Genomic DNA, 14,845 nt, shown 5'->3' on the forward strand with positions numbered 1-14,845 from the left:
CAAAGGCCTTGTTCGGGGGCCCACAGTAAAATGTTCTCTTATAGCGAGAATCACACGCCTACATCAAAAGAAAGCTGAACTTGTCCACTTCAATTAAAAAAATACATTTTGATTTTACCATGTTCCATTCTGGAGATATTGACCTTTTTGCAACACCTGCATTTGCCTGGAAGTGGTTATCTTGAACAGCGAGCAGAGTTATGGATGGTTTAAAGTCAGAGACATTGACAGGCAGATATAAAATTTAACCCAATAAATATCCTATACATCCTATACACCGAATGAAAGCCCTGAATGTGTACTTTTACGAGGAAAACAGTAAACATTGATCCCATCTACAGTTAGACAGTAATTGGTTATTGAATGCAGCTTGTGCCCACCAGATAACTTCAGAGAAGACATGGACGTGAACTCCTCAATATTCACAAAATAAGGCCTATAGCGACATATAAATACTATATACCGTATGAAACAGAAGACTCTCTGCTTTCATAAGAAAAAAACTTCTACTGTAGTAATAATAAAAATCACACCCCTGTGAAGTGAGCGGTGCAACTCTGTCCCATATTGCACCACTCACTTCACATGGGTGTGATTTTTATTATTACTACAGTAGAAGTTTTTTTCTTATGAAAGCAGAGAGTCTTCTGTTTCATACGGTATATAGTATTTATATGTCGCTATAGGCCTTATTTTGTGAATATTGAGTTCAGGTCCATGTCTTCTCTGCAGTTATATCTGGTGGGCGCAATGTGCATCCACCCAGTATCCAATTTATGACAAACTGTACATGGGATCAATGTTTACTCTTTTCCTCGTAAAAGTACACATTCAGGGCTTTCATTCGATGTATAGGATGTATAGCATATTTATTGTGTTTATTGTTATATCTGCCTGTCAATGTCTGACTATAAACCTTCATAACTATGCTTTCTTTTTGATGATGATTGCCGCCTCGCCTAATCTATCTCACTGCTTTCATTGTTTTGATCGCAGTAACATTGGGGGGGGGGGGGTCATGGGCACATTGGGCAGCAAAAGTCTTGATCCGTACGGCTATAAAAAGTCCCATTTCACCGTTCGGTTCAGAACTATAGTATAACGGTGAGACGCGTTGTCATCATCAGCTGATTTTGTTTTTCAAGCTAGTGAAGTATATTTACTAACAAGAGAACATGCCTGGGCATGCAGGTTGGAGGCGATGGAGGAAAAAAAAAGATTCCCCCGGCTGTGATGTCAACGACAACGGATCACAACACCACGGTTTAGGACGCGGAAAAGTTCGTTATACATTACACCCGGGTCGATTACGTCCCTGATGCGTTCATTGCGGTCTTATCACTACAATTATAATGAATAAAAAAGCGTTACAATCACACGTCCCAGCGATCTCCGATTATGACGGTTCTGCATGGCGATACGTGATCCACCAACGGCACACTGTCTTGTCGTGGCGGCCCGTCGATACTGTGGTTAGTTCGTAGTATTGTAGGCTCGGGGATCGTTTGGTCGCTACAGTATGAAGAAGGAAACATGCATCTGTCCATGTGTGTTGCAGACGCAATGCAATGCCGATCGGTTGTTTTTTTCCGAGAGACAGAGCCAGCCAGGACAGAGCCCCCATCTCGCAGGCTCCTCCTGCAGGAGAAACAGGAGGGGAGGGGGGAATCGAGTAGTATAGTGTTGTGTGAAAGCCAATAGCTGGAGGAAAGCCTGGTGAGGCGAGGTTAGGTTAAATTTGATTCTTTTCATACACCGACTGGATCATTCCATGGGCGCGTCCATTTTAGACTGGCTTAGTGGCTTCTACACGTAAAGCGGCCCGCCCTCCTGTTTTCAGGATGGGAGGGGGGGTTTTTTTTTTTGGTTTTTTTTCTGATCACGTGAGCGGGACTAAGCAACAATGATAGGGCGATGGTTCTTCATTGTCCGGGTGGGTAAAAAGATGAATGAAAGTATGCTATAAAAAAGTGATTGAAACGTATTGATACGTGATCCGCACCCGACGTTTGATTAATTGATAACGTATTGATACGCGATCCGCGTTGGGAGTGTTAAACACATTTCTTCCATATGTAGCCCATGTTTTGTAATGGCATCATGATGCTATTATGCCCATGGATATTTACAGCTAGGTAGAGTAGTGGGGCGAGATGGAAAAGGGGCGACCATACCTGTTACCGTTCGGATAATCTTATTTCTTTCTAGCCGAAACATGAATGTGAGACCAATTTGTCTTGAAGGGATACATGAAAAAACAATGTAAACGACAGGGAAAACCTAGGAGAGTGTCCCAATATGACAGATAGAGCACAGGGTGAAAGTAGGCAAAAACGGGCATTAATGCCAAATGGTTTTTTCCCGGTTAATTCCCTGATTACGGGATGTTAACGGACATCTGTGGACATTTACCGAGAAAACAATTTCCTGAAGATTTGTGGACATTTGTGGACATCTACATGGAATCTACTACAGGTGAAAATGGTAGGGATGGATGTAACGGAGGAGAAAAGAAACAGACGGACAGAAGGAATCGCTCCCCACTGACTGGTAAACAAGCTTTCAAAACGAAAAAAGTTTAAGAGGCAATGGCTGCTATACCTGGCCAGGAAAATGGTCTGCTGTATTCCCACAAACAATTATTGGATACTTTGAGCAATTCTCTATGCCAGGAATTACATCCACCCGAACAACCAGCTTTAATCATCCTGACAAGTGCACCCATGATGAGTATGTCTGGGTGGTGTTGTGTGACTGTACAGATGCCAACATCATCTCAGAGCTCTCTCTCTCTCTCTCTCTCTCTCTCTCTCTCTCTGTGTGCGTGCGCACATTATTGTGTGAATTGTTGAAAACAGACGCAAAATAGGCAAACAGCATGAGAGATTTGAATTTTAAAACAAGCGAACAAGAAATCTCATTAGTATTTGTGCTGACTTCCAAGAGTTAAATTAATTCCATGATGTCTCAAACGGAGCTCTACAGTAATGAGATGGGGGGGGGGTACATGTAATTACTAATTATACATGTAATTATACATTACATGTAATTATACACTACATGTATAATTACATATTACACATAATGCTTCCATAGTGAAAATCCGCAGACATACAGTATCTCATGGCCCACGTTTATTATTATAACGATTATTATACATCGGTGGGTGTGCAAACCGACTATTATTAAACCGACGATAATTTATATCTGTCTCATCTACAAGCTCACGGGCTGCAGATCGGCTATTTTCGGAGAAGAGATTATTATGTGCAAATATAAAATACTTACTTATGTAAGTGGTTATGTTGAAATAAACCTTTTAGCACCAGTCCATTTAGCACACTTACAGGTCAAACAACACCATTCATTCACATACAATATACACATTAATAAATAACAATTAAGCAATTGATACCAGTGAGCTGGCGGTTATGAAAGGCTCGTCATAAACCTGCATCAGTTGTTTTGGAGGTGGAAAGCCTGGTGGCGTGAGGTTAGTTTGGAGGGGGCGAGGGGACTTTGGCGTCTCCGTCTCAGCAAATAGGCGGAATTCGCTGTACACACGGAGACAAAAAAGTAGCGTCTCTGAAGTTTGCCACTCTGGGGCCCCTTTTCCACCAATTGGGAACCGGTTCAATTCAGAACCAGTTCTTAGTCCATGAGCCAGACTGGAACGTTAATTATGAATTGAGTGTGCAAAACTATACCTACTGTATATTAAATTGTTTAGGATTAATATACTGGTAGCTTTTCCATATTTATTACACATAAATAATCACACGCAATTTTCACCTACAGTAGGCCTATTCTATAATTAATAGTTATCACCATGAAACTTCCCCAGTTGATTACTTACACGAAGACAATGATTTATTTAATTTCACATTTTCTGAAATTGTAAATTTAAATATGCAAATTAGGCATTATGTATAGGAAAATATGCAGAAAATATGAAAAAGCTACTACTGTGGAAGGGTTATCATAATATGAATTTACTTATATTGATCCTATAAACAATTTAATATAGGTATATGTGTGCACACTATTCATAATTTACGTTCCAATTGACCTATAGCTAAGCCCCTCCCCAAACTGCTATGGTCCAATCACAGCTAAGCATAGCATGGGTTAGACAAACCTCTGAGTCTCCACCAATAGTTTTCCTATATGATAAAACACTGTTTTAAAAAAGAAATGCCACGCACATAGAGATTTTGAAGGTCTGGTTCCAAAAATGAACCACTATTTAATGTGTAAAATCCATGATATTGACATTGGAATGAATGAGCCCGGCTGAAAAGTGTCCAAGTGGGAGTGTCTAAGTGGGAGAGGCCGGGTATAGCTAGGTCCATTGTGGCGGTCTGGCTCATAGACTGACTGAACCGGTTCCGAACCGGTGGAAAAGGGTTCTGGGAGCTGGTTTAAAAAAGAACCGGTTAAGTCCCCTAAAACGCCGTCTCCGTGTGGCAGAAAGGGCAGATCGGCTAAATACTTGTGCGGATAACGCAGAATACGTCCTCATGTAGACAGCACCTTACATATCATCAATATTTTAATGATCAATCAATCGATTGTGTTCTGGCCACTGATATGCTATAGCTACAGTGTTTTCTCATCCTCTTTTGCCATACTACTGTTTCCACTACTAAGGAAACAGATTGCACAGTCGGGGTGTGAACGTCACCTACAGTATCAGCTTGTGCTCTGATGCTGCTAAAGGGCTGGTGGGATGAGAGGGTGGATGAATTGTCACCTCCGTTGAGGCGAGAGGCGTCTCTGGGGGACAGCTTGCCATTTGTTTGCCCAGCAGTTCCTCCTACAGGATCTTTTCCTTTGTGTCCGACTTCAAGCACAGGTCACTGTTGTTGCTTTAAATGCTAAATGCGTGAACCAGCTATGCATAACATTCACCCATTCACACACCAATGTCAGAGGCAACCATGCAAGGCACTGATCTGTTCACCGGGAGCAGTAAGGGGTTCGGTGTCTTGCACAAGGACTCTTTTTCATGAAGTCAGGATGAGCTGGGGAATGAAACGGGAACTGTCAGTTCCTAGACAGCTGCTGCCAACTTTTATGAAAGTGCTATGCAACTTTCATGGGAAGCGCAAGGGTAGCGCACTGGTAGCCAGTACAGTCAGATAGAGATGGTGCTTGAAGTGGAAAGTGTAACTTATTTTATCATTCATTTACCATTTTCCTGGTGTTCGAGCCAAGTTCTTAAGGACCGTAACACTAGTGTAGTAGAGTTCAAATGGCTGCAAGTTGGTAGAGGGGAGGTGAGAGGTTAGAGAGAGAGTTAATGTTGGAATCTGCTGGTTAGGCCTCAAGTAATTTAGACTTAATTTGGAAATGGAATAGTCTTATCTGCCCACAACAGCTAGTAGTATATTATATACCCAGTGAATGTCTGCTGGAGGGTAAAAAGCAGAACTCAATATTGAAGCAGCATGTAAAGCCAAACACGTAATAGAGGTAGAATTCACAAAGGGAGGCTGAAAAAAAGAACATCCCTTTGCAGAGTGAATGAGGACACAGTACATCAACCATGGAACATTGGTTTACATAACACTGTAGGCTATTTTATACGGTTAGCCAAGCCTAATTTATACTCTGTGCAATGGTGTCGCTTGCCGAAAGGAACTTTATTTTCAAGCCAAATTTTTCCAGGAAGCAACAACATTGTACAATGGACCATACATTAACCTTAACTTATTGTTCAAGTGTGACCATAGAATGAGTTATTAGGAGTACAAGCGTCAGAGCCATATACCGTAGGCCACAGCCAAAAAACTCTTACTATACAAATCTGTAGACAACAAATATTAATAAATCATACTGTAAGCTTTCAAGTTGAGTCTTTCTTTTTTATATATCATACTGTAAGCTTTCAAGTTTGAGTCTTTCTATTTATAGTATTAATGTATGTTGCACTGTATATTATTATCAGTGTTTCCCCAAATGTTCCTTTCCAACGACCACAAAATAGCCATAGTGTCCAGGTGTGTGAAACGGGTAAAAAATATATAATACTAATAATATAAATAGCCAAATAGCGTACTTGTGAATATACTGTATTTTCCTTGTCAAGTAGTAACATTGCGAAGAAAATTATAGATAATACATTATAATAAAAAAATCACACCCGTGTGAACTGAGTGGTGCAACTCCCTCCCTTCCACCCGACCCCCCCCCCCCCCTCTCTCTCTCTCATTAGCAGGCAAAAAGAATGCCTGTCTACAACTGGCCCCCAGTGGCAACCTGTGTCTTACTTTTTTTTCTTACATTCTTATCCCACAATTTTGCAACCCATTTTTTCCACCCAGTGTCAATTATCAAATGTAATCCTGGCCACTACACTTCCTCTGCCAACCTGGGAGTGGACTGACCTCATGCTTCCTTCTATGCATGAGTAGTCCAAGCTGCTTCTTTTCACCTGACAGGGGAGAGTTTCCCGGCCGGACGTAGCGCGTGGAAGGAACACATTATTCCGACCAGTTCCTTTCCCCTCCATCAGGCGCCAGGGGGAGGTAAACCTGTGTCTTACTGACACTTCTTCTCTTCTCTATGTGTTCCATCTCTCACTCCCCAGTTAATCCACACCATCAGCGTGGTGGACAGAGATGAACCCCAGTCTGGACATCGCTTCCATTTCACGCTGGCCCCCGAAGCCTCCAGCAATCGACACTTCACTCTCTGGGATGTCAAAGGTGAGAGGGCAAAGGTTACTGGCAGAGACGTGGAATGAGGTTGGACATGGTGAGTAGGGGAGCGATTCGCCACTGGCATGAAACCACGCTGTGGTGTTACAGCAACAGACCTATGCAGCTGTAAGAGCAGGCAGCAGTAAAATGTAAAATAAGAGAAACTGAACAGTACACAGTAGCCGACTACACTACATAATGATAAACACTGTTGTATTTCACTGACATTTCACCATAAGGTCATACTGACTGTAGAGCAATGGGTTAACATGAAGTTGCACTAACCATTTAGCTCCCAGGGAACTACTGTACAAGACTAGAGTTCAAGTCAAAGGTCAAGTGAATACCTAAAGGGGAAACTATGGAGCCAAATAGCGTTTGTGAATACATTTTTCTTGTCAACAAGTAGTAACATGGCGGATATGGTTGCTGTACAGAACAATATTGGTGTACTAGAAATTTTACATAATCACAGGGAAGTATTTAGAGGCCACTAAAATTCTAAGTAACCATTTACCCAGCCCTGGTGGTTTTAGGTTTATTTATTTAGCATGTAGTACAAAAAAATAGACAATACAATACAATAAAAATACAATGCAAGGAAAGGAAGAGCCAGCTGGCTTATTTGGAATCCTTTCCCAAAGCAGTACATTCCCAATAATTGCATACTCGGTACTCCACATAGTTAAAGACAAATATTTTAAATTACATTCAACTGCCCTTAACACTCTTTGGAGAGAAAACAATAATACATATTCAAGCAACGTGATTATCTGTAGATGTACTCCCTAAGAATTGTATATGAATCGTACTATACAATCATTAACGATTAAATATATATTCATAAGTATTTTGTTTACTACAAATTCAATAAACTACTAGAAACAAATCGCTGCAAGCAGCGATAAGGCAGGACCAAGCAGGAAGGCAATAAGAATAATATGCACAAGAAACATGGAAGACTAAACTTGAGAAAAAGACCATGGAATTGTGACAGGGTCGTTTTTTTATAGTGGGGGGCAGGAAAGGGTTATTGAAGACTCAAGAGCTCTACCGAGCTAACAAGCAAAATCATTCAGTGTTTTTGTAGCAAGTTGCGCAAGGATAACTAATAAGGTGGGTATAAAGATTTATGAATTGACTGCGTATAAACCAGAAAATATACCAGATTCGGATGAGGAGCTCAATGAGTGAAAAAGGGATTAAAGGTTAACTGAAAAATTATTATTAAACTTCAGAGAAAACAAACAGCTTTGAACATTCATGAAAAACAAACAAATGGGGCCCACTTTAAGTTGTTGACTTGAAAAGTCCCAGTTCAGTTCCTATTCAGTTCAGGGAAAGCAGTCTCCAGAGAACCAGATTACCACAATTGTGGGTGAAGGGGGGTTCAGAGTTCCGGGTCGGCTCGCCAGGTCTGGGTACCAGAACCATCCATGCAAGGGAATCCTTTCAGGACACAAAAAACCTGAACTGAAAGGCCAGGTGTCCAAATCAGTCTTTGTTTCAAAATCACTGTTGTACAACATCAAATAATCTATCAATTCATGAGTAAAGAACCTGATTTGATCAGGATCAAGTTCTTTATACATGTTTCCCACTAAACAAATCAGTTTCTAGCATTGTTACGGCTCTTTAAACTTGGCTCAACCAAGGGTTAACATAAAAGGACACAAAGTCCGATCAAAAGTTTACAAAGATATTACACATTTATTTAAAATCCTGCATTGCAAAACAGGGACTGATGGACACCCAAAATAATACTTACGACCAGCCCATCTGAAACTTAACTAATAACAGCAACAAAAAGGGAACACAACTGTTCAGTTTGGGTGTTTGGGAGACAATGAGCTGCTGGTCACAGCTCCTCTTATATAGCCTGCAACTAATCAAGAACAGCTGACACAGGGTGTGGCAGCCAGAACTCTCAGGTGATTGACAGGTGAGGCACTTTAGACCAGCAGAGGTCAGCAAAGCCACAGGCACTACAACACAACAAAGTAAAGACAAAATGTACGTATAGGTCCAAAGTTCACGTGTAGAAGTTTTCGTGCATTTTGATCAAAGATCCTGGGAGGAGATGCATTTTAATTGATTTTCATATAATTCAAAATGGCGGGTGATCTAGAGGTCAGAGGTCAAAAGTAAGAGCACTAGACATGAGGAGACGCATATGTGTGTCGAGGTTTCATTGCTGACGGTCAAACGGTTCATGAGCTGTGCGTGGTCAAAGTTTGCATTTTCAATATAGCGCCACCCTTTGGCCAATGGTTGTGGGCTTCGCATCCTCACCGTCAAGACAGCTCTGCTGAAGCAAAGATCAAAGTTAGCGGAAACCAATGTCTACTTCAACGAGCACCTATCCAAACAGAATGCGGAGATAGCCATGAAAGCACGTCACCTCAAGAAGCAGAAAAAAATACAACAAACGTGGACTGCAAACTGTAAGATATTTATTAAACTCAACGGAGACCCTGAGGAAGCCAAAGTGATCTGCATCAAAAACATCGCGGATCTGGGCAAGTACCAATGATGGCCACCGGACAAGGTAAAATAAAACAAACCACTACCATGACAACATCCAAGAATCACTCTAATACAGGGGACAATAATGACATACCAGAAAGGATAAGGGAACATGATCATCTCGAACTTAAACCGTTTGAATACACTGATCACAGTATGCTGGACTTGGAACAGGAAATAGACCCGGACAATAACTTCTTCTCATCCATAAATAACAATTGCTGCTACTATACAGATCATCAATATAACCAGAGCATTAAATCGGAGGGAAAGTTATCCATTATTCACTTCAACAGCAGAAGTTTATATGCAAATTTCATGAACATTAAGAACTATTTACAAACTTTTGCTCAGCCATTCGACATAATGGCATTAACTGAAACTTGGATCAACTCTGTAAGAGGTATTGACTTTGAATTGGATGGATATGAATTCATGTATAACAATAGGCAAAACAAGGGCCATGGGGGAGTTGCTATATATGTTCATAAATCTTTAAACTTCAGGATTGTAGATGAAATGACAACTGTGGTTGATAATTTATTGGAATGCTTAACAATTGAAATCTGCAATGAAAAAAACAAAAACATGGTCATTAGCTGTATATATAGGGCACCTGACACTAGCATCGAAATGTTCAGTGAGTGGATGGAAAGTATGTTCTCAAAAATAACTAACAAAACTATGTTTCTTACCGGAGATTGGAATATTGACATTTTGAATCCACATAACCAAAATAACATCAATGAATTTATAGATTTAATGTACAGCATGAGCCTATTTCCCAAAATCACCAGACCCAGCAGACTTACATCACACAGTGCAACTCTTATTGACAATATATTCACCAATGAAATAGAAAACAACACAATAAGCGGATTATTAATCAATGACATAAGTGACCATCTACCAGTGTTTATTGTATATGACAAAAATTATAGGAAAAAGCTTGATAGGCAAAGTATATACAGACGAACAAGATCGGAGGAATCTATACATTTGCTAAAAAATCAATTACTAGGGCTGAACTGGGATGCATTATACAGTGAAAAAAATGTTGATGCTGCTTATGAGTCATTTCTACAAACCTTTTGTTCTTTATATGACAAGTTTTGTCCAATTAAAAAATATTCCAGGAAATTAAAATTTGACAACTGTCCATGGATCACGAAAGGACTACAAAATGCCTGTAAAAAGAAAAACACACTTTACAGAGAATTCATAAAACGGAGAACTAAAGAGGCTGAACTTAAATATAAAATATATAAAAATAAACTAACTAATATTATGCGGGAAAGTAAGAAAGACTACTATAAAAGGAGATTAGAAGTTAACAAGCATAATATTAAAGAAATATGGAATATATTGAACAATGTTATAAGAAATGGCTCTAGACATAATAATATACCTACATATTTTATTGATAAGGATATTGAAAATTATAACATGGATGAAGTGGCAAATAGTTTGAATGATTTTTTTGTAAATATAGGACCTGACCTTGCAAGCCAAATCCCTGATCCAGGGTCTCATGGGGAACATTTACCAGAGAGAAATCCCTACTCAATGTTCCTTACCTCAGTAGCTGAAAATGAAATTCTGGACATTGTTAAAAAAAGTAAGAATAAAAAGTCTACTGACTTCAATGACATAGACATGACAATTGTTAAACAGGTAATTGAAGGCATATCTAAACCACTGACATTCATTTGCAATCTTTCTTTTCAAACAGGGTCATTTCCAAATACAATGAAAATAGCCAAGGTCATTCCGTTGTACAAAACTGGGAACAAGCATCACTTCACAAATTATAGGCCGGTCTCATTACTACCACAATTCTCAAAAATACTAGAAAAACTCTTCAATAAAAGACTGGAATCATTCTTAGAGAAAAACAACATACTTGCAGAAAATCAATATGGGTTCAGATCAAAAAGATCAACATCAATGGCAATTATTGAGGCAATTGAAGAGATTACTAATGCTATTGACAAAAGGAAATATGCAATTGGAGTATTTATTGATTTAAAAAAGGCATTTGACACAATCAACCATGACATTTTAATTAAAAAACTGGAAAGATATGGATTAAGGGGAGTTGTGCTTGATTGGGTCAAAAGCTATTTAAATGGGAGACAGCAGTTTGTGAAACTGGGTGATTGTTCCTCTTCATGTTTGGACATTACTTGTGGTGTACCCCAGGGGTCAGTATTGGGTCCACAATTCTTTATTCTGTACATAAATGATATGTGTGAAGTTTCCAGTTTATTACAGTTTGTGCTTTTTGCGGATGACACAAATATTTTTTGCTCGGGAGATAACTTAATTCAATTACAGGAGGATATAAATACAGAAATGAATAAATTAAAATTATGGTTTGACAGAAACAGGTTATCATTAAACGTGAAAAAGACAAAAATAATGTTATTTGGCAATAACATGACAAACACACAAGTAAAGGTAAAAATTGATGGGATTGAAATTGAAAGAGTTAAGGAAATAAAATTTCTGGGGGTAACCATCGACGAAAAGATTAACTGGAAGGCACATATAAAACATGTACAGAACAAGTTATCAAGAAGTATTGCAGTTATCAATAAAGCTAGGAAGGTATTGGACCAGAAATCACTCCACACATTATATTGCTCCTTAGTCCTGCCCTATTTGCAGTACTGTGTAGAGGTTTGGGGAAATAACTACAAGACATCTTTGGGTCCAGTAATAACCCTTCAAAAAAGAGCAATACGAATAATACACAATGTGGGTTATCAGGAGCATACTAACAAGCTTTTTTTAGAGTCAAAACTTCTCAAATTTATTAACATTGTAGACTATCAAACAGCACAAATAATGTACAAAGCCAATAATATGTTACTGCCAGGTAACATTCAAAAACTATTTAGAGACCAGGAGGGGGATTATAATTTAAGGGGAAAATCAAATCACAACTTTAAAGTTCAATTTAGGCGTACAACCAGAAAAAGTTTTTGTATTTCAAATTCTGGCGTGAGGTTATGGAATGGTTTCACGGTGGAGTTAAAAATAAGTGCAAACATGAAAATGTTTAAACTTAATCTCAAGGACATGATTTGAATGAGCTACAGGGATGAAGAAGGTGTAGGTTTTCACTAGGTGTGTGTGTGCGCGTGTGGGGGGGGGGGGGGGGGGGGGGGGGCGGGGGTGTTTGTGTGTTTGTGTATGATTATGTATATGATTAATGATGCTTGGTGATGATGGAAAGGGGGTGGGAGCAATAAGCTTTGCTTCTTCCCACTCCTTTTGAATTTGCTTTTTTTTATTATTTTGTACTTATTCTGTCGTTTCTGTTTATATTGTTTAAAAAAATAATAATAATTGCTTATTCAAATAAAGATTTCAATCAAATCATGGCCCTCTACCATATCTCCAAATTTCGCGAAAACCGACTGCACGGTTCAGCCAGAACTGCTATTTTTGGCGGAAGAAAATAAACTACAAAAACAATAAAGCACCAAGTCCTTTCAGGACTGCTTGGTCCTTTAATTATAGCCTACTCCCTACTTTAATGGATTGTCAACAACTTTCATAATTGCCTCAAATGTCAACATGAATTAAACATGTTTTTCTGTTTTGTTTTATGTAACCCTAACCCGGGCCGTTTTTGATGCAACTGCATAATGTAAGGCTACAAAAGGTTCCTCATACTGCTGCCACTTTATTTGGACATACACTTTGACCGCCTCTGTGTACTGTTATTAAAAAACATTGTGCCTTTAGAGCCAAGTTGGATTCGATGTTTGCGGATGCCTGCTTGGAGATGTGTACCCAAGTGAATGTGACGCGCGGCTAAATCAAGATTGATGTGACACCGGGAGAATGTCAGGGGAGTGGACCTGCATGGCGAAGGAAATGTCACCATGCGGAGGCTGCTTTGGCTCCTCGCTTTCATGCATGCACGTGTATCTGTACAATGGTGCTGAAAGCCCAAGAGTGCATAGACAAAATGCTCACTCGCAAAACAAACACCATACAGACACACGGACACACGGACAGGCACATGTGTACGCATGCACTCACGCGCACACATACACCCACATCACACACGCCCGCACAGTCGTGCACGCACAGTCGCGCACGCACAGTCACGCACGCACGCACGCACGCACGCACGCACGCACGCACGCACAGTCTCCAGCTCTCTCACTCTCTCTCTGGCTATCTTTGTCTGTGTCCCTGTCTGTCTCTCTCTCTTGCTGTATCTCTCTCTCGCTGACTGTCTCCCTCTCTCTCTCTCTCTCTCTCTCTCTCTCTCTCTTGGAATGACACTCGTCACAACCACACTCCGATGGTCAGCTGGAAGTGAATTCACGTGTTGCTTTGTGTCACGTGTTGGAGGCACACGGATAGTGCCCTCATTCAGGGCCAACACTGTCAAAGCACAGCGAGTCAGCCACACACACACACACACACACACACACACACACACACACACACACACACACACACACACACACACACACACACACACACACAGTCATTGGATGTACTGTCTCCATGCTACTTCCTCATCCCCATTATGACTATGATCTGTGGATCCAAGGAGTTAAGGGTCAGGGTTATGTTGTGCTTAGTGTATGGTTAGAGTTAAAGGAGAATTATACAACAGGTCGTTGTGAGGAAGCAATCTGATTGGTTGAAACAGCTTTCTAGCCATGCTTCAAACCACATTATTTCAACGCCTAATCAAAACAAACCATTCAGCCGTGCTTTTCTCTCAGAGCGTAGCAGACTCGTGGCTAGGCTAGCTAGTTTCTGGGGACATTTGTGGTCGTAGTGACTAGATCTGTCATTGAAAAATTATAATTTTTCAGCGATTCTCTTAGTTTTAAAGGTAACTGTAACATCATTAATGCACTTCTGCGTTGCTTTCAGAACTCGCTCTGTGGGCGAGTTCCTGCAGCATCGCAGGCGTGCATTAAGTGGTAGAGTAGAGCATGTGATCTTATTATATCCACAACCAGTGGTAGAGTAGAGCATGTGATCTTATTATATCCACAACCAGTGGTAGAGTAGAGCATGTGGTCTTATTATATCCACAACCAGTGGTAGAGTAGAGCATGTGGTCTTATTATATCCACAACCAGTGGTAGAGTAGAGCATGTGATCTTATTATATCCACAACCAGTGGTAGAGTAGAGCATGTGATCTTATTATATCCACAACCAGTGGTAGAGTAGAGCATGTGATCTTATTATAGCCACAACCAGTGGTAGAGTAGAGCATGTGATCTTATTATATCCACAACCAGTGGTAGAGTAGAGCATGTGATCTTATTATATCCACAACCAGTGGTAGAGTAGAGCATGTGATCTTATTATATCCACAACCAGTGGTAGAGTAGAGCATGTGATCGTATTATATCCACAACCAGTGGTAGAGTAGAGCATGTGATCTTATTATATCCACAACCAGTGGTAGAGTAGAGCATGTGGTCTTATTATATCCACAACCAGTGGTAGAGTAGAGCATGTGGTCTTATTATATCCACAACCAGTGGTAGAGTAGAGCATGTGGTCTTACAGTACGTTATAACAGCGGGCGACAGCCAGACGAATTCTCCGGAAGTGCATTCTTTG

The 14,845-nt window shown here is 40.2% G+C and overlaps 1 protein-coding gene across 1 annotated transcript in view; it reads left to right on the forward strand.

The window, feature by feature from the left end:
• Nucleotides 1–14,845, forward strand: part of LOC306929393 (cadherin-22-like) — a 121,780-nt gene that overhangs the window by 93,269 nt on the left and 13,666 nt on the right. Inside the window, exon 9 of the mRNA XM_079509912.1 lies at nt 6,593–6,710. Within this exon, the coding sequence (XP_079366038.1) occupies nt 6,593–6,710 (118 nt within the window). The remainder of the gene's footprint in view (nt 1–6,592; nt 6,711–14,845) is intronic.

This window comes from Electrona antarctica (genome assembly GCF_951216825.1).
Source record: "Electrona antarctica genome assembly, chromosome: 9".
Taxonomy (NCBI): domain Eukaryota; kingdom Metazoa; phylum Chordata; class Actinopteri; order Myctophiformes; family Myctophidae; genus Electrona; species Electrona antarctica.